The sequence below is a fragment of the Malaclemys terrapin genome, chromosome 7 (assembly GCF_027887155.1).
Source record: "Malaclemys terrapin pileata isolate rMalTer1 chromosome 7, rMalTer1.hap1, whole genome shotgun sequence".
NCBI lineage: Eukaryota > Metazoa > Chordata > Testudines > Emydidae > Malaclemys > Malaclemys terrapin.
Genome location: NC_071511.1, coordinates 32,627,508 through 32,646,928, shown reverse-complemented (window position 1 = coordinate 32,646,928; position 19,421 = coordinate 32,627,508). Strand labels below are relative to the sequence as shown.

The window sequence follows — 19,421 nt, the reverse complement described above, 5'->3', positions numbered from 1 at the left end:
CATCCCTCCCTCCAGCTTCCGGGGCTCGCCGCCCGCGCTGCTTCCAGCTGCACAGAGCCAGGCAGGCAGCGGGAGAGATTCGGGCGGGCGGCGAGCGACGGCGCCATGGAGGTGAGAGGGGGGGTTGAGAGGAGGTCCCCTGGGGCTTTCCGGGGGTCTGGGCTCCCCTCCACCCAAGGGATTCCCCAGGCTTCCCGCTCTGGGGCCCAGCACCCCTCCCCACCGAGGAGACTCTGCCCCCAGCGCTCCGAGGCCCCTCCCTACCAGTGCCCCACACTCCCTCCAACCCAAGAACCCAATGTTCTCCCCCCTGTTCTGGTGCCCCGCACCCCTCTCACACTCGAGACCCTCTGCCCCGTCCCCACAGGGGACCCTCTGCCCCCCTGCTGTGGGGACTTGCACCCCTCCTCCTTGAGCCGGCTCCCCCTATGGCCCAGCACCCCCTCTTCCAAAGGGCCATCTGTGACCTCACCACCCATCTAGAGGGCTCCCAACCTTGGGGGGCCATGCAGAACCCCAGGATCTCCCGATTCCTCCCCCACAAGGCCCTGGGATATCCCTGGCTTCCCCCCAGGGGGCTCCCCGCCTCCCCCCATCCACTATCTTCCCCCCACCCAAGGGTCTCCCAGTGCTGTTAAGATACCTAACTAGTGGGCCCTTACACTTCTACTTGGAGGCTCCTATCCCCCTACTTGTGTCCAGCGTTGCCCTCCTCCCCACCAGCCCAGGTTCCCTGGTGCTTGGCTTCCATCTATGCCCTCCTCGAAACCCCTGTTCTCGCCCACTGGGGTGTTTACCCCAGTGTGTCTCCCCTCCCGCCCCGAAAAACCCTCTCTGTCTGGGGGTGCCTGTCTGGGGATGTCTCTGTTGGTGACAACCCCCATCATGGTCTGAAACCCCCCCCCCCATGTTTGTGTGTCTGCAGATGGAAGGAGCAGATGGGGCTGCAGTCCCCCCCAGCTTGGCCGATCGCTCCCATCGAAGCAGCATCTCTTCCATGTGTGCCCGATGTAGGTGATATTTGGAAGGCAGGTGGTGTGTCTCAGAGGAGAGTGGGTTGTCTGGTGGTTTCGGGTCAGGGATTGGGAACTAGGACCCCTGGGTTCTTTTCCTAGCTCTGGGAGGGGAATGGGCTCCTGAGTGGGGGGAGGGGGGTAGAGAGGCAAGACTCTTGGGTTCTGTCCCAAACTCCAGGACTGGCTTTACTAGAGTGTCTCACACTTCGTAGCTTGTGTAGGATGAACTCATTACACACCCCGGGCTCCTTACGTCTCTCCATTTCCACATCACCCCTTCCCCCCAGCTCCCTGTATGCCATGCCCCCATTCTCCTCTACTTCAGGAACTCCCTGCAACCCCATTCCCTTTTTCCCCCCATGCCAGGGGCTGTATATGCCCCCCCCCCATTTCTCCCTTTCCAGTTTTTGTGACTTTTTTTCACCAAGTTCTATAGGGGGCTGCCTAGAATATTACTGGAATTAGACAGAGTTGAGTATAAAGGTTGATGTAAGCCAACTCTTGGGCTTCCGTTGAGTCAGCTGTGTCATGGCTACAGCAGGTCAGGAGTTTTTCCATGCATTGTTTGTCACCCAAAGATTCAACTTTGCCAAAACCAAAACTGTTCATGAAACAGGGTCAGTTTTGACAAATCTCCAAGCTCAAAAACTTTTTGGGAAAATAAACAATTTTGCGGTTAACAGGCTGTGTTGTCTTTTTTTGAACCAGAGAGTTCTGGGGGTTTGAGTCAAAATGATGTGTTGTTTGGAAATTTTAGCAAATATAGATTTAAAAAGATCGAAATTGAAATACATCAAAACTGATCTGGACTGAAATTTTTTTCAACTCTTCGGTTTATGAAAATGTTCATGTTTTTGACTTTTTATCTTAGTTTGGGAAGAAAAAATTTGTGGGGTATCAAAAACTTTCATGAAACAGGAAAACTGTGACCCTCTGCTCTCCTCTTAGCGCTGGATGTCCTGGTATATCTGATTGATGATACTGCGGTGCAGCTGAGTGTGGACAATCTGATGTCTGTCACTGTTCATGAGCTACATCGCATCGTCCGGGAAGCCCTGCAGCTTCCTGAGTGTGCCATGGAAGTCTTCGCTCTGTGGCTCATCTCTCCCTTGCTTGGTAAGGTGCTTGGTACATTGTCAGGATCTCTTACGCTACACCCTCTCCTATCACCCAGGGGGGCCTGTGCACAGCCTCCGCTACTGTTGCATTACCCAAGACTTTGCAAGTCTCATCACCCACTTTTACAGGGGAAACTTAGGCACAGAGAAGGGAAGGGGTTGGTCTGAGGTCATGTGTAGAGTCATTGGTGGAGCTGGCAATGGAACCCAGGGGTCCTGACTCCCAGTCCCCTCCACTCTAACCATTAGGCCACTCCTCCCCTCCCAGAGCGGGGAATGGAACGCAGCAATCTGGTTCCCAGCTCTGAGCACTAAGCCACAGTCCTCCCTATTGCTAGGGATAGAACCCAGGAGTCCTGACTCCTGGTCCTGTGCTGAAATCATTAGCCTGCCCTGTCTTTCCACTGACAAAGTATTTATCTGCTTCTCACTTCGCATTGTCTATTCTGGATGTGGTAAATGGTTGCTGTTTGATTTCAGGTAGGTTGGAAATATGTCCCTTGGCTGTTGTGTGACTCAGCCATTGTTTGTTAAAATAAATAAGGAATGAGGAAACTTCCTGTATCCATCCACCTGTGTTCCTAAATAGAGGTTCTGAAATGCTTTCTGTTCTAAACAGCCTCAGCGCCTCACCCCGGAGGTGGCCGCATCTCTGTGTTGAGCGAGGGAACCCTGTATAAACATCACCCCAGAGGTGGCTGCATTTCAACTGTTGTCAAAGCAAATGCTCTGTTTGTAATAAAGTGCTTTTGGAATCTGACTATTGTTTATACAGAGGTCCCTCAGTGGGTACTGCGGTACGGCTACTCCTAGAGTGAGCGTATGATGTTACACTGATTTACTGTGATGAACGCTAGTAACATTCCCTCTCTTGCACACTTCCTGGACAATCATTTGCTTTAAGTGCAACCAGGAACCCTGTGCAAAAGTCCTTCAACTGGCTCTGCCCTGTGGTGCCTGAGCCTCCAGCCGGAGGGGTGTTAGCAGGAAGTGTTGAATGGCAGGCAGTGGGTTAATCTGGGGCTGTTGATCCTGAGTCTTCCCAGCTGGGAGCATGTCGGGAGCAGAACGGAAACTTCCAAGGAACATCCAGGCAAAATGAATCATTTCATGGCACGGTTCCAGCTAGCTTGGCTGATGTCTTTGTCACCTGACTTGCATCTGTTCCCTTATCTCCCATCAGCTTCCCATCCCTAGCACATCACTGTTGTAACCTGTCAGATGTTCCTTGCTTACTCTCTCAGACCTCCCCCAATCTCCCCAGCCTGCTGGTTTTCATTGACCCTCTCCCAGTAATGTCTGACTGTCTTCAAAACTTAGCATCTTGGGCTTTTTAACAGATGCAACCAGTATTGCTGGGTTTGATTCCCTCCAGTGTGAAAGGAGACTGGGAGTCAGGGCTCCCATCGGTTCTATCCCCAGCTCTGGGAGGGGCGTGGGGTCTAGTGGGTTAGAGCACAGAGCCTGGAAGCCAGCGTTACTATGAGTACAAGGTGTTGCATCTGTCATTAGGGCTCAGTCTCTGTCCAGGTGCCTAGATGCTATGACTAAGACTATGTTTTAGTCACAGATATTTTTAGTAAAAGTCATGGACAGGTCATGAGCAGTAAAAAAAAATTCATGGCCCGTGACTTGTACTATATACCCCTGACTAAAACTTGGGCCATGGGTGCTCGGGAGGGGTGGGATGGGGAGTTGGGGGGAGCGGGCCACGGGTGCTCAGGGGGTGGGGGGAAGGGGAGGGTGCTTGGGGCAGGAACTCCACTGGTGCTGGGGGGAGGGTTGGCAGGGCTGGCAGGTTCCTTACCTGGTTCCGTGCAGCTCCCCAGAAGCAGCCAGCATGTCCCTGCAGGTCCTATGGGGGGAAAGCCAGGGGGTCTCTGCGCTGGCTCTGCAGCTCCCACTGGCCAGGAACTGAAGCCAATGGGAGCTGCAGGGGCAATGCCTGCAGGCAGGGGCAACGCACAGAGCCTCCTGGCCCCTCCGCCTAAGAGGTGCAGGGACCTGTCGGCCGCTTCCAGTCCTCCCCACCCCTCCCACAGCCTGACAGACACACAGCCTTAGCAATGCCAACAGGTGTGCTATAAAGAACTGCAGGAAGTGGAATATGCTTCAAATCAATGAGTTTTTGGGGTGTGGTTTTCCATCTGCCAGGCTCCATTGCCACCTGTGCTTCTGCTGCCCTCGGTTAGCAGCACCGCCTCCCCCTGTGGCATCCCAACCTGCTGTGTGAATGGCCTTTGCATCTCCTGCTTGGGACTCCGATGGTCAGGAGCACAGTTGTTACCCCTCCTCTGCACCCTCCCCCTGGTCTGTGGGGACAGAGGGAGCATTCACAAAGCGGGGGGGGAGAGGAGATGAGTTCTCCCATCCCACCCCACCCCACCTGCTGACTGTCCCTGGGCCCTGGCAGTGAAGATTTTAGCAGGTGCTTATAAGTGGTCCAGGAGGGCTGGTCTTTTATTTCTATTACAGTAGTGCCTAGAGGACCCAGGTGACAACAGGGCCTCTTTATGGGGTGTGCATTATTGGTAGCATGATGGTAGTTCCTAGAGGTCTCAGACAAGATTGGGGCCCCATTCTGTGCATTATTCATAGTACTGTGATTCTGTCCTGACGGCTGGGAGGAGAGTGGGGTGCAGTGGGGGCTGGGAGCCAGGACTCTGGGGTTCCACAGTGGTATTAATACCAACTTTGGGCTGTAGCTGGGTTCCCTGGACAATTGACTCTGGGTCTGGCTCCTGGGCTGTAGGGCTGATGCTCTGTTAGAGACTCTCTCTTTCTGTCTTAGAGGTGCAGCTGAAGCCGAAGCACCAGCCATACAAGCTGTGCCGCCAGTGGCAGGAGCTGCTCTTGCGTTTCACTGATTGCCAGGAGGATGAGATCATGCAGGGTGCGTGTGCGAAGCTTCCTCGCTCCTTTCTGGCCTGCTGACACCCCCCGCCTCGACCTTGGATTGCCCTCCTCCAATTGCTGAGCTCATACTGCCTGGCTTAGTTGTACGGGGGGTGGGGGGTGTATGCCAGTGGCTAGAGCTGGGTGTGTGTGAAAAGAGCCAGGATTCCTAGGGGGATGTGGTCAAGTGGTTGAAAGCTTTGGGAGTTAGGAATCATAGGTTCTAGTCCCAGCTGGGGAAGGGGAGGCATCTAGTGGGTTAGAGCAGGGAGTGGCAGTCAGGACTCTGGGTTTCTTGGGGAAGGGGAGGGAGTCTAGTGGGGTTGGTAGCTGGGATTCTAGGGTTCTCTTCCCAGCTCTGACCTGTGTATCCGGCCTGGCTGGCTCCCCAGTTTCCAGGAGGCAGTGGTAAAGCAGACTCTTTTGGACCACATACATGTCTTTACTGGGGTCTCTCTTGTCTCCCAGATGAGCCTTCCCTGCAGTTCAGAAGGAACGTGTTTTTCCCGAAGAGAAGGGAGCTGCAGGTGAGCACATGGGCTCCTATCTGAGTCTCCTCTGCTGGTGTCACTCACCTCTATGACTGTGTGGCGAGGCCTTTAGCATATTGATCAACTTCTTATTGTTTAGCCTCTGATTATCTGGGGAGTTAAGAGCCTAACCCACTGCAAGCCCACAAGAGATGGGGTCCTCGGGAAATCCCAGCCTTGACATTCGCAATTTCTGTTGCAGTAGCTCTGCACGGGTGTCCCCTCCCTGGCAGCCCAGATTGTGGCCCCTGTTGTGCCAGGCACCGCACAGACTATCCCCCACCCCAGGTGAGGGCCACATCATGTGGGGCACTGCATGGGTACATGCTGAGAGACAGTCCTAGAGAGATGGGGGATTATTTTTGCTGTTATACAAATGAGGAAACTGAGGCACAGAGAGGGGAAGTGACTTGCCCAAGATCACACGGGGGAGTCAGTGGCAGAGCCAGGAATAGAACCCAGGTGTCCTGCATACCAATGCCAGGCCCTAAGACCATTCCTCCTACAAAAACATCTGTTCTGTCTCTAGGCTTTTGTAAGATCTTGCTACGACCAACCCGGTGTTCCGGACTTTGTGTCAAGCTGTCAAATCAGTCCCTCTGCCTCCTGCTTTGGTTCCTTAGGCATCATTTACAGCGGGAAAGTCACATTGGTTAACCACAGATTTGAATTCTCACTGGTTCCAGCTCCTCTGGAGATGTTATAAATTCAGTTTAATTTAACTCTGTTCCCGGTGCCATGCAGCGAGAGACTTAAGCCGCTCAGTCTGTTCCTTTTACTACAAAACAGATTGAGAGAGGATCTGTTAGTATGGGATATCTTCATGGGGAGAACCCCACATACCAAAAGGATAGAACTAGTTGGGAATTCGTCAACAAAATGATTTTTGTTTGGAAAATGTCAGCTTGTGGAAACCAAACTCTGCAGAAACCCCCTTTGACACATGTAGCAGGGAAAACTTCTCCAGGCCCGGGAGAGCCACCAAGAGAGAGGCGGGGCAGTAGTGCAATGGTTAGGACGCTTTCCTAGGATGTGAGAAACCCAGGTTCAAGTCCTTGCTCTGCCAGATTTAGATTGGGAGCAGGGTGTTAAATGTGGGTCCCCCACATCCTGCACGAGTGCTTCTATCCTATGGGGGGGCATGAGAAATTTTGAAAAGTTTCGGTTTTGTTCTCCCATCGGAACAAAAACAAATGTTGAAACTTCAAATTTTTCCATGCAATGGAATTGCTTCCCAGCCAGCTGTGCTACAGGACTCTTAACCTAGCAGAGAGAGGTAGAAGAGGAACCAAAGGGTGGAAGTTGAAGCCAGACATGTTCCAATTAGAAATAAGGCACCAGTTTTTAACAGTGCAGGTGATTAACCACTGCAACAAATTCTCAAGGGGAGTGGCGGAGTCGCCATCTTTGAAGCTGGAAGAGCTTGATCAGGGACTGGGCTCAATACAGGGGTAGCTGGATGGAATGTAATGGCCTGTGTCAGACGGAAGACAAGACTAGATGATCGACTGAGCCCTTTTGGCCTTAAAATTAACCACCCAGGCAGATCCAGCTTGAGCCAGAGGTGGAACTGGAGCCACCCTCTGGCCTTAGCTTTGATCACACCCTTTGACCCGCAGATTGAAAACGAGGCTGTCCTGCGGCTGCTCTACGAAGAGGCCAAGTTCAACATCCTGGAGGGACGCTACCCGTGTGACGTGGAGGACTGCGAGCAGCTGGGGGCTCTGGTCTGCAGGCTGCAGCTGGGGCCCTACGACCAGGACCAGCATACAGCCTGTGCCTTGAAGTAAGGGGGGGAGGGAGGCATTGTCTAGAGCAGGGGCATCAGTCATCTGGAGGATCAGCCTTTTAACTTTGGGCTGGAGTATAAACTCAGTACTCCCCTTGGATGCCCAGTAGATCTCCCATTGGTGTTGGTCTGGCCCTGGGAGCAAAGGGAGAGCAGTCTTCATGCAGTTACTGGGGGCTGTACGCTTGGTAGCTTGCGTAGGCCAAGCGCATTGCACAGGGGCTCCGTACATCCCTCCACAGTTCCCTATGTGCCACCCTTCATCTCAGGGGCATACTCTCAGAAAAACCCTTTCCCCCATGCTAGGGGTTCTGGGTGCCACGCAGTCCCCCTACCCCCATATCAGGGTCTCCCATTCTCCTCCCTGTGCCAGGGGTTGTGTGCATGCTCCTATCCTCTTCCCCATCCCCTCCCCCCTTATTCTTTCCGTCTGGGCAATTAGTCATTCGGGGTGTCAACGTGTTACTCTTGGGAGGATGAGCAGAGAGAAGCAGGGGTGGTGGTATGCTGGAGGCGTTAATAGAGCCATCAACTAATTGTTTGATTTATGCACAAGTGCTTGACACTGGCTGTGTGAATCAAATGATAGAGGCTCTATGTGTCCTCCATATTTTCCCCTTGTGGTTTTCTCCCCAAATCCATTGGGTTCTGGCCATAGATGCCTAGAACATTTCCTGAAATTTTGGCAACGATCAGATGCAGCAGTCAAAAACTATTGTTACGTCTATACAGAGAAATGCCATTGAGTTGAGTGTAGAGGCTTTGCAAGCTGTGCCGGCTACGCTTCTGTTCCTGCATCCAATATCGGTCCAGGAGCAAAGCTGTAGGCTGATCATTGCTTTCCCACTTTGGTTCTTCATTCTCCCATCTTCCTTTCTCTTTCTCTCCTTGTTTCTTCTCTCCCTTCCCTACAACAGTTGCTCCCCACCTCCTCTCCCTTTCCATCTGCTAAAATGATCAGCCATGGAATAGTCTGACACTTGTCATCTTAGAGCTTGACTCCAGTGAGATTAATGTGTGTCATGGGGAGTGGACCCCTTAGAGTATCATTAGAGACTCAGGTGTGTCAGTTACATTCAGGGCAGTTTTCCCTCCCCCATCCAAAGCAATTGGTTCAGGCTCTCTGCAGACTCAGGCAGGCCTCACTGTGTTGCTTGCACTCAGGGCATTCCCCCCAATCCATCTCTGAGCTATTGTGTCGCGCTCTTGGCAGACTCAGGCAGGCACTGTGATATCAGTCACACTCCGGTGACATGGGGAAGCTTGAGTTTTTGTACCATTTGTATTTGTGGCTTGCATAACATTCATCATACAGGCCATGCTTGGTCTGCAGGCTGTATGTTTGACATCCTTAATCTAGTTGAGTTTACTTCCCTCCCAGAACTGGGAATGGATCCCAGGAATTCTGGCTCCTGGCCCCCTGTTGCTCTAACCACTGGACCCCACTCCTTTCCTGGAGCTGGGAATAGAACTGAGGAGCACCAGCTCCTAGTCCCACTGCTGAATGTGCTTTCCTGTGCTTGGAGTGATGCTAGCGAATGAAGATGAGGCAGGTTTCCCCCACTCTGTGTAGCTGGACACTCCTGGTAGGGGGTCTGCTGATCCCACGCAGCTCACTCGCTCCCAAAGAATGCAAGATTGGCTGGGATCCTGAGCCAGAATAATGGCTCATTGTCCCACCCAGCAATGCTCTGTCTGTGGGGCAGCTTTTCTGGGCTTGCTTGTGAACAATGGTGCTATTCAGTGGGGTGGTGCTTGTAGCTGTGCAACACCCACCTCTCCTGGAGAGTCTAGTCGCAGCTGTTTAAAATGTGCCCTCCACCGGCCTGTCTGTGCAGAACGGAGATGATGCCAGAGATGTACTCGTAAATCTTCTGTAAGCTGTGATGCTTCTGATCCTGACCGTGGCAGAGCTCGGACTAGAACCCAGGAGTCCTGGCTCCCTTCCCCTCCTTCCTCCCCTCTAACCACCAGACCGGTGGTACCCACACAAGTTACAATCTCAGAGCGGGAGCTGGAGAGGAGGGGGGATGGTTAACCAGATCAGGAGGCTCTCTTAATGGGGGAGGGTGGAATCTCAGTAAAGAGGGTTGGGGGGGAGGGAGGTGTCATAGCCCTGGAGTGGAGGGGCTGAAGGGGAGGGAGCTGTCCTAGCCTGGGGGCTATGGGGGAGCTGCTGCCCCCCTGTTCTGAGAGCTGTGCTGTCCCTGCAGGGAGAAGCTGGAGGCCTTCCTGCCCGCTCACCTGTGCCGGCGGGGGCACAGCCTGCTGACGGCGCTCTGGAAGCGGGGGGCCAAGCAGCCGGCCTACGAGCAGGGGCTGCTCCAGGCCTACCAAGCAGTGCGGGAGGAGGCAGCCTGCGAGGAGCCTGAGGCTCTGCGCCAGCACTACCAGGCCTATCTGCAGAGGTGCCACCAGCTGCCATACTATGGGTGAGTCTGGGCACTTGGCAGATGAATAACCTGGTAACTCCTGCACCTGTCAGTATGGGGGAGGAGGATGGGGGGGAAGTGGTGGTCAGCAATCCCAGTCCAGCAACCCCACCATCTCCCCCATTCACGGTCTGCCTAGGCCCCTCAGGCAGTGGCCTAGTTGTGCAAGAACCATTTCCTGGCCGGAGCATGATAAGATCTCACAATAGCACCTGTATCTTTGCTATCTGTGAGTCGGAGGACATGGGGGAGGAATATGGTGCCCAGGGGGACAAACCCCCAAGCCTTCCCAGTTCTGTTAGTGAGTGCTTTTGCAATCCGAGCACTTCCCCGTGCGAGGCCTACCTGCCCTGGTGCAATGGGTGTGTGTGTCTCTCTCTCCAGTTGTGCTTTCTTCTATGGGGAGATAGACAAGCCAGCCCAGGGCTTCCTGCACCGGGGAGGACGCAAGGCAGTGTCGGTCGCCATCAGCCTGGAGGGTGTGTACGTCATGGATAGCAAGGAGAAGGTAACGCTGCTTAGGGGATCTCCAGTGGCAGGGGGTGCATGAGAGCTGTGCACAGGGACATGGCTGTGGGATCCCCCATATCCCACAGCGCCTCCTAGTGCTGCCCAGAGCCCCCTAGTGCCGCTCCCCACACACTCTAGCGCCTCCTAATACTGCCCATGTGTGTGCTGTTTTCCACCCTGCTGAGCCATCCAGTCCCCCTGCTATGGGGCCGGATCACAGCCAGTGCCCCCTAGAAGGGAAAGACCCCATGTCCCATTCTCCCCCCTCCGCCTCTCCCTCCCCCCCCCCCCCCCCCCAAGCTCTGGAGCTGGATTATAGCTGGCACTCCCTGGGAGAGAAGGGTCCCATGCTCCATCCCTGTTTCTATGGCAGCACGTCTTGCTGGGCCTGCGGTTCCAGGAACTCTCCTGGGACCACACGTACCCCGATGAGGAGGAGGAGCACATCCTCTGGCTGGAGTTCGATGGGGAAAACGAAGGGACCCTGGTCAACAAGCTGCTGAAGGTTTACTCCAAGCAGGTGACTGGGATCTCTGGGGTGTTTTCGGTCTCTGGGCCCCATCCAGCATCTGCCTGCCCCACGGAAGCTGCCAGCGAGCAGCAGAGGGTATAGTCAGTGCTCAGAGCAATGCTCCCGTCACAGCACTGGCCATTTTCCCCTACTGGAGCCTGGATTTGTTTCACAGGCCAAAAAATAGCCACCGGCCTGGGAACAGGCTCTTCTTGGGGCTGGGTTAGAGGGGGAAGTCTCCAGGTCCCATTCCCTGAGCCAGCCAATTCCTCCTGCATTGGGCCCGACCAGACTTGGAGCCCCTATGGAGGAACGGCCTCCTGTCCCATTCCCCACCTCCCTGAGCCCGCCAGCCCCCGCTGCGCCCTAGTGGGGAAGGCCCGGCTGACCGACAACCCCTTCTCCCTGCAGGCAGAGCTGATGAGTGGCCTTATCGAGTACTGCCTGGAGCTGAACGCAGCAGCGGAGGCATCGGCCCTGGAGAACAGCACCCTCCAGAGCCCCACACTGCCACCTCTGGCCAGCAAGCAGCGCCCCAAGCTGAGACGGCAGAACAGCGTGGTCTGCAGCCGGATCCAGCACCTTGCCACTATAGACTACATTGAGGATGGTAAGGGGGTGGGAGGTTCATCCTGGGGTGCTGCACCCAGCTTGTAGCCACAACTGGGCCTGCCCTGCCCTCTACCAGTCCTCTGGAACCTCCTGTATCTCTCGCTCGAGTCACCCCCGGTGGAGTCTCATAGCTCCATTATTACCCCCAGCATTACCGGGGGGACCAAATTGGTGGGTGAGTCAGTGGCAGAGCCTGGGATAGAACCCAGGTGTCCCAGCCCCCGCTACTGTAATCCACTAGACCCAACTTCCTTCCTAGAGCCAGGGATAGAACCTAGGAGTCCTGACGCCCGTTCCTCTGCTCTAACCACTAGACCCTACTTCTCTCACTGGCTCCGGAGGGAACCCAGGCATCCTGGCTCCCAGCTTCCCCCGCCCCTTCCCCCAGTATGGATAGAACCCACAAATCCTCCCTTAAGCGCTGCTGTGACTCTCAGGAGCTGTGTCTCGGGGGAAGCAGTCATTTTGTTAGCCATTTTCAGCTCCCACCATTAAGCTGTGGCCCTATGGAGTCCAGTGAGTGAATCTAGGGCTGACTTGTGCCTGTATCTCTCCTCCCCACCCTCTTACCCGCTCCCTGGGCTCCAGGTAAAGAGATCAAGCGTGTGAAACCCAAGCGGACGGCCTCCTTCTTCACCCGCCAGTTCTCTCATGGCCCTACCTCCTACTCAGCTGTGCAGGCTCCAGCGGAGAGCCTGGAGCAGGGCTGAGTGCCGTCTTCGCCAGTGCACAGGGAGCAATGGACCGATCCATCTAGGGGCATGCCCTGTGCCCAGCACGCTGGCTCTCCTCTGAGCTAGGATGCCTAGGTGCCTCTCTAAGTTATTCTGTGTTAATTTATACCAGTGGGATCCCAGCTTGCTGCATCGAAAGTCCTGTCTGTTCTCTCTTCTGCAGCCATTCCAGCCTGAGCCCTCGGGTGCCTGGGCTCCTCTGGTTATGTTGCTTTGAGTGTTCACTGCAGCTGGGCAGTGACACCCTCTCCCTCCCCTGGGTGGTGGAAGCCTCCCGGTGTGGTTCTACTGTATCCGTGCTGGCACGCCGCCGTTGATTTCAGTTGGCACCGATGTACATGAGGGGAAGAGCAGCCATGCCACCTCGCTGAGCCAGTATTGCTCTGAGATCATCTTGCCCACCCCTCCGCGCTCCTAGGCCTCTGAGAGCTGCCCTGATGGAGAGCGCACTCTGCATTGTTCCTGCCCCAGAGCTCTGAGTCTCTCCTCCGGGGTGAAGTGTCCCATCAGCACAGGCTTCACGGAGTGCAGGGACAGAACCTGCCTGCATCTGCCCAGCAGTTCAGCATGTCAGGGTCCTGCAGCACCTCGCTTGTCCTGAGTGGGGAACTCTCCTGTCTCTGAAAGTCGCCTCCCCTTGAGGGGAGGGATTTGTCCGGTCTCCTGCGCAGGGCGGGAAGGGCTGCGCAGCGTTGGTTCATTCCACATCTGATAGAATGTTGAGGTGTCTTGGCCATATCCCCTGGTGGGTCGTTCCATTTTCAAACCTGTGTGGGAGTCGGATGGGGAAGGGGGATAGTGATTCTGACATAACCCCGCCTGCGTTTCTGGGTGAACTGATTGCGTAGCAGCTTTAAGACCTTTTGCAATTCAGCTCGGGGAGTCTGATTTCAAAGCTGGCCTCGCCTCTGGTCCATGGCTAATTCAGTCCAGGAGAGGTAGGCACGAAGTGTTCAGTGAAGTGAAGCGGGGAAGATTGCTTTGCTGCTGACGCTTCACTGAGAAACAGGCCTCCTGGGCCTATCAGCTCAGGACATCTCACCGGCCCTAAAAATCCCTTCTTGGCTTCTGCATCTACTTCCTGCCCCAGGAACTTAGCCTGCTTTTTGGAGGGGTTTGTATGTATCGCCCTTTCTGTTGATGGGATATTTTTCTCGATGGCTGGACAAGTGAGTTGCTGGTGCAGGAAATGGGTGACTCCCCCACATGAAGCCTTGTTCAGCTGTGAAGGAGACACACTGGGGTATTAACACAAAGGCTCAGTAATTGACTGCAGCAGGTTTCCTCGCTGGATGTACAGCTGTTGGAAGGAACAGGCTCCTTGCCTTTCTGAGGCTGCTGGTTGGTCTATTTCAAGTTGGGTGTGGTGACATATGCCGGGGTCCAAACAGCTTTGCCTTTCCATTCAGTTCAGAGAGGCTGTTTTGAACAACTCAGCCTGTGTCTGTGGTTTGGACTTGAGCCAAAGGGGTTTAGATACACCAGCCCTGTTAATTTTAACAAGAGCTGTGCATCTAAATCTCTTGCTTCATTTTTGAAAATCTTAGCCTTAAAACCCCAGCACTGCACACTTTCCTGTGGGTGCTTTATTTCCCTAATGGGGAAGAGCTCTAGTGGGTGCTTATTAAATGACTGTGTTGCTTGTTAACCTCCCTCCCCCTTTTTAAATCTGCACTGTGCAATCTAGGGTAGGTAGAGACCTCCTTTTAATATGGGAAAAAAACTTTCAGGGTGGGATATTTAAAGGGACAGAGGGGATTTAGTCTCTGAACTCCTGTTGAATTTCACTAGGAATTGGGTGCTGATTGGAAACCTTAGCCTTGCTTACTGCAGTGCTGCTTGGAGAGTGGGAAGCAAGCTGAGAGTATGAAAGTGGAATAAGTCAATTTCCCCATCTAGACAACCCCTTGGTGGCTGGCAGTGACTTTGTGTGCGTGGGCAATCTGGGGGATGAGGGACATCACCCAGGGGTATTGAGAATCTTAAGCTACACAGACCTGCCAGCTACACACCTCAGCTGCACAAGCACAGCACATGCTGCTGGGCTCCCCAGTCTCCATCATGCACGTCACCTTGGAAATCTCGCTCCTACGGCAGCGAGGGTTTTCCAGGGATTGTACCACAACAGTTCGCTTGTTGCCTGCTCAGCACATCGCACCAGGGAATCAGATGTTCCTGCTCGTGGACTGAGCCTGGGTGGCAGTTCATTCCCCTGCACTGCCTAGAGAGGGTAAACGGCCATAAGCTATAGATCTAAACTGCTTATCCTGTGTTAGCGGCACTTGTGCCAAAAAAGCTTTGCCTTCTTCCCCCAGGGGTTGGCAGCTGAGCCCATGGTGCGGTCGGGGTGAGGCTGGCATTTTGAGCTCAGTGTCTTAGATTTCCAAAGGGTTTCAGGCAGCAACTCCCATTGATTCCCCTGCACTCCTTTGGGAAAAACACTAGTCCCCATCTGTTGGCTTTGAGCACTTGTCGATGCCAATCCAGCATCCAAACTGATCAGCAATCAGACTGCTTTTGGAGGGGGGGGATTGTCAGTGCCTAAGGGGTTGAAGTGTTCATCTCAGGTTTCCCTTGAGGATTTCCAGGTGGTCTTGTCCTCAGTTCCTTTGGGCCCTCCTGGCATTGCAGTGTCGCTAAGCGCTGATGTTGCTGATCCAGTGGCAGCAGGAGTGGGAGGCGTAGGCAGACTTTCCTCTGGGGCAGAGTTTGTTCACAGATCGTAAGGTAGAAAGATGGAGTTTTTCTGTGTGTTACCAAGTGGCTTGGCTGGTTTCAGAACCTGTTTGACAGCAAAAGTGTAAGGTTGGGGGGAGATCCAGTTTGGGGAAGGGAAAAAATTAGGCTCCAATTATTTTTAGGGTTGGCTGGAAAAGCTGCAGCACTTAGAAGCAGGCCAGCTGCTTTGCCAGGGCTGGCTGCATTTGCACCCAAATGGCATGCAAAGCTTTGGCTCTTGTCAGGGACTGCCTGCATGTTGGGAGGGCTGGACTGGTGCTGACGGAGGCGTTGATGCAGCAGGCTTTTCGATACGGCACGATGGACGCACCAGTGGGTTAGCTGGGCCCAACTAACAACTTGTCTAACTTCCCTCTGGCTTTATAGCATGTGCAGTCCCATGATTAGTGTATTTCTGGAGCGTGTGCCATTGCCTTAGTGTGAGGTCAGTCAATGACTCTAGGGGTTCTCCAGCTAGGGCTTGGATCCAAGTGTTGGGCTCTGTCCTTCTCATCTCTGTGGGAAAGGTGGTCTGCTATGGGGACTTCATAAATGATTTCGCTCCAGCCTTAGGTTCATCTGGGTCCTGGTCTGATTTCTAGCTCTGCCAGCCAGTGCTCTGGCTCCAGCCGTTCTCCCAGTATGATGGCACTGCCCCTTCTGCTTCCAAGCCATGTTTGTGATCAGCTCTGTTTTTCCCCTGTGTTGTTCTGACCCAGTTAGCATCTTGCGCTCACTTTGCACTAACAGGCGCCAGAGCACAAAGGTGCAGGACAGCGGTGAATCTAGTTCCAAGTGCTGAATGGAGCAGAGGTGGGGGTTGCTAGTGATTTGAGTAAAAATAAAAATGGTGCAAAAAAATACAGGGCATGATCCTGTTTCAAACTGGGGGTGGGGCTTAGAACTTTCCCTGGGGTACCTAGCAATTTCTCACTGTACTGCAGAGTCAACATGTTAATGTGAGCATTGAAGTGGTACACCACAGAAAGTGTACCAGTTTCATAGGGGTAAAAGAAAAGCATGCTGGTTAGAGGTGATAGCCACGTTCTCTGGGCAGAACTCTGATACCCATATGCAAAGGCTGGGCTCTGTCTTGTGCTATGGGACTGAAGCACAAGGCTTTGTGAGACAGACGTGGATTCTTGCAGATTTGGAGTGGAGCACAGGGGGGATAGTTTTTCTCCTGCAGTGTCTGAGGTCTGGGAAGTGGATGCAGGACAAAGCTGGGTGTGCAGAAGGAGACGTGGAGGAACTGCTGCAGCTGTGAATGAGCCACAGGTCAGCTAAACACGAGGGCTCTGGATTTCAGTAGTGAGTTTGGGGGAAGTCCAGCCTGAGACTCCTCCAATGGGACTGGATTTTCAAAGGGCAGGTGCTCAGCAATTCCTGCAAATCAGGCCCCTTTTAAGGGTAGCCAAAAGTTGAAGCACCCAAAATCCTTAGTCACTGTTGAAAATTCTTGGCTGAGGATCATTCATGTTAAACCTGAGACACCCAGTGTCTGAACCCTGAATACTCTGAGCTGTTATGTCAGTAGAAGGCACCTTGAAGCATCTTGTCTCTTTAATGCCGCAAAAGCCTTCAAAGCAGACAAAATGCCTACGTTCTGCATCTGATACGAGGTTCACTGCAGTGCCAAGTGGGTGTGAAACACTGCTGGGTCCTTGCATGCACTCGGGTAAAATTGCTACATGAGGCTGATGGAACCAGGCCCAAAGTATTCAAGGTTCCAGTCCCCCTCTGCGATTGGATTCCGGCTGAGTTGGCGCTTTGGCCAGTGCCTGTTTTGTGATCAGCTTTGGGGACTGCCATGGGGGCTGTTAAAAACGCTGAACTTGGCCTTCATTCTGCACTTCCCGTTCAGCTTGTGGTTAGCAGGTTGGGAGGGGCCACGGGAGAAAATAGTTTGCCTCTTAGCCATTTGCAACTGCTAGTGCTTGCATAACTGGATTCCTCCTTTTACTAGGTCATATGTCACATCCTTCTGAAAATGATCCCACAGTTCTTGTTGCAAACAATAGGAAGACTTTTTAAAAGCCCCTGGGTGATTTTGGAGCACAAATCACTCAGAATTGCCTGATACTTGTGCTCCTAAACACCAGGCCATGCGTCAAAATTCCCCCCTTAATGATTAAAATTGGGCAAAATGTTTTGGGGTTTTTTTTGTTTTGTTTTGTTTTTTTAACCCATTTTATATTTTTCTCTCTTAAGGGCAGTTAGTTACAAGTCAGTTTCACACTGAGGTTTTCATACTCTAGCACAATGGCTGCAGTGTTTTGGGTTTGCAAGATATTTTTTTTTTTTTTTTTTTTTTTAAATAATGTAAACACTGCTGTTGGTTTGAGGTTTGGCTAAAAACGCAGGAGGGGGTGTTTTTTAACTACACTTGGGCAACCTCTGGACCCACTTCCTCTCATTTTTGGAAGGCAAAGGGCTACTGTTTTGGTTCACAGATGCAAATAATGACCTCTAGTACTTTACAAATGATCATCTGGTGTGTCTTCCTCCTCCCCTTCCCCCGGTATATTTCACAACAGCTGCAAGAAGACAGCTTTGTACTCTGATGCACTTGTCCAGATCTTCACTGAAGCTGTGCTGTTTACAGCACCTGGAATCACTGTGTTGATTTAGACCAGCTGATGTTCTGGCCCATTATCAACATAAAACTCCATATTATTAACATAGGTTTTAAAAAACTTACAACACTAACTAGTTGCCACATGGAGAATTTGGAAGAACCACTATGTTTTTCACAATTGATCCTGTGTCTCACTTTTGCATTTACCATTAAAGTTAAACTGGGCGGTTTCCCTTTTGGGCATCAGTTCACTTTCTCCTTCTGATGCAGTTGTACTGTATTTGGGTCTCTGAATGCCATTTAAATCCAAATAACTTTGTCACTGACTTGTTTTATTTAAAAATTCCAAAAAATGTCTATTCACGCCAGGCTCTGTAAACCTTCCCCTTTGTTTTGTATTGAGTGAATTTTGGGTTCTGTGCATAAGTGTTCCTTTCATTCCAGCCTTCTTCTATGTTTAATTCTAGAAGTCTGTGGAGTGAGATACATAGTTTTCATTCTTGGCAAGATTACATGTCATGTTTTTCTGGTGCCATGATGCCTTTTGAGATAAAATTGCCAACATGTGTCTTAAACCACAATCAGTACAGCTGGGTCTAAGATCAGTATATGCCCAGCACCTTGTAAATATGTCTTTAAACGCAGTGCCATGGAAGGAAATTGACTGAAATGTATTCTCTCTGGTAGCCAGTAAGCAAATCATTCTAATGTTATCTGGAGGAGTTGTCCTATCCAGGCTGAATTCTGCCCTCAGAGACCCGAGTTTGTAATGGAGAATCAAGCCAATAATCATTATACACATCTGTCTGAACTGTATCATTCTGTTTTGAGCTCATTGTATCTTGTATCTGGAAGTGTTAATTCTTGTGTGTGTGTGTGTGTGTGTGTTTGAATTCCCCTGAACTGGAAATATGTCATACCTATCTATGATATGCAACACAAAATGGCCTTTTCTTTTTACTGATTTCTGTGTGGATTTCATTTTTACAAAAAAAAAATTGTGTACATACTAATATTTTTCTTTTGTATGCTACAGATCACTCTTATAATAAAGAGGCTGTTTTCAACAAATAAGGTGCTAATTTGAGATCTGCTTATAAAAGGTATTATCTAAGAAGCCAGGTGTTAAGATGGGCAATGTTAATTACAGCATGTGATTGAGAAAGGGAGGAGAGAGCTTGTTTTCAAAGTTACCCCATTTCGACGCGGGGAAGCAGCAGCAGTCAACTCACCGAAGTGAAGACACCACGGTGAGTAGGTCTAAGTACGTCGATTTCAGCTATGTTATTCATGGGGCTGAAGTTGTGTAACTTAGATCGATCCTCCTATCCCGTGTAGACCAGGCCTTAGTATCCTACCTGTTAGAGGGCTTTTTCTCCACTCTCCCACTTCCCTGGTTCTTGTCACACAGACAGCAAGCAGCAAAAGACCAGAAGTCCAAAGTGCAGACAATGCGATGTTTATTGGGGTTAACTTACAGCAAGTATGATTCCAATTTCCCTACATACTTCCTGTTTGACCCCCGTTTATATAGTAATATTCTCAGTTATACCTTAACCAATCATTTTATTGAAATCTATCTAACCAGTCCTAACATATTGTAACATAATTCTCTAACCAACTATATCCCACTACCCTAATTAACTTACAACTAGCAAAATTAATTATACAGCAGACAGAAATAATTAGAGAACCAGACAGATTAACAATAGAAAAGTGGGGGACTTAAAGATAAAACAATACAGAAATGAGGGTTTCACAACCACAACCATCGATACGTGATTTCTTGCCAGACAGGATGCTATCAATCTAAGTTTTCTTTAACCATCTTAAGATCTGTTTGTTTATCTGGTGGTGATGGGCAGTATCAGGACAGGATCATAACAGCCCAATAGCACCTTATTTCAATGTGACTGGTTTGGGATGTGAGGCTGTGATCGTTCGCTTCCCAGTTTATGGCTGCCCCTGCTGCATAGCC

At 51.8% G+C, this 19,421-nt stretch overlaps 1 protein-coding gene across 2 annotated transcripts; it reads left to right on the top strand.

Moving 5' to 3' along the window:
* Nucleotides 1–35: 35 nt before the first annotated feature.
* On the top strand, nucleotides 36–18,511 carry FRMD8 (FERM domain containing 8). 2 transcript variants are annotated; one of them, XM_054035172.1, is made up of 11 exons: nucleotides 36–111; nucleotides 926–1,010; nucleotides 1,965–2,132; nucleotides 4,926–5,027; nucleotides 5,498–5,556; nucleotides 7,179–7,345; nucleotides 9,562–9,780; nucleotides 10,165–10,288; nucleotides 10,664–10,810; nucleotides 11,213–11,411; nucleotides 12,002–18,511. In XM_054035172.1, exons 1-11 carry the CDS (start codon nucleotides 106–108, stop codon nucleotides 12,121–12,123), a joined length of 1,398 nt encoding a protein of 465 aa, XP_053891147.1. In that variant the 5' UTR covers nucleotides 36–105; the 3' UTR covers nucleotides 12,124–18,511. The 2 variants fall into 2 exon arrangements, with proteins under 2 accessions (XP_053891147.1, XP_053891146.1); XM_054035171.1 differs by lacking the exon at nucleotides 36–111 and having other exon boundaries at nucleotides 908–1,010.
* Nucleotides 18,512–19,421: the final 910 nt, after the last annotated feature.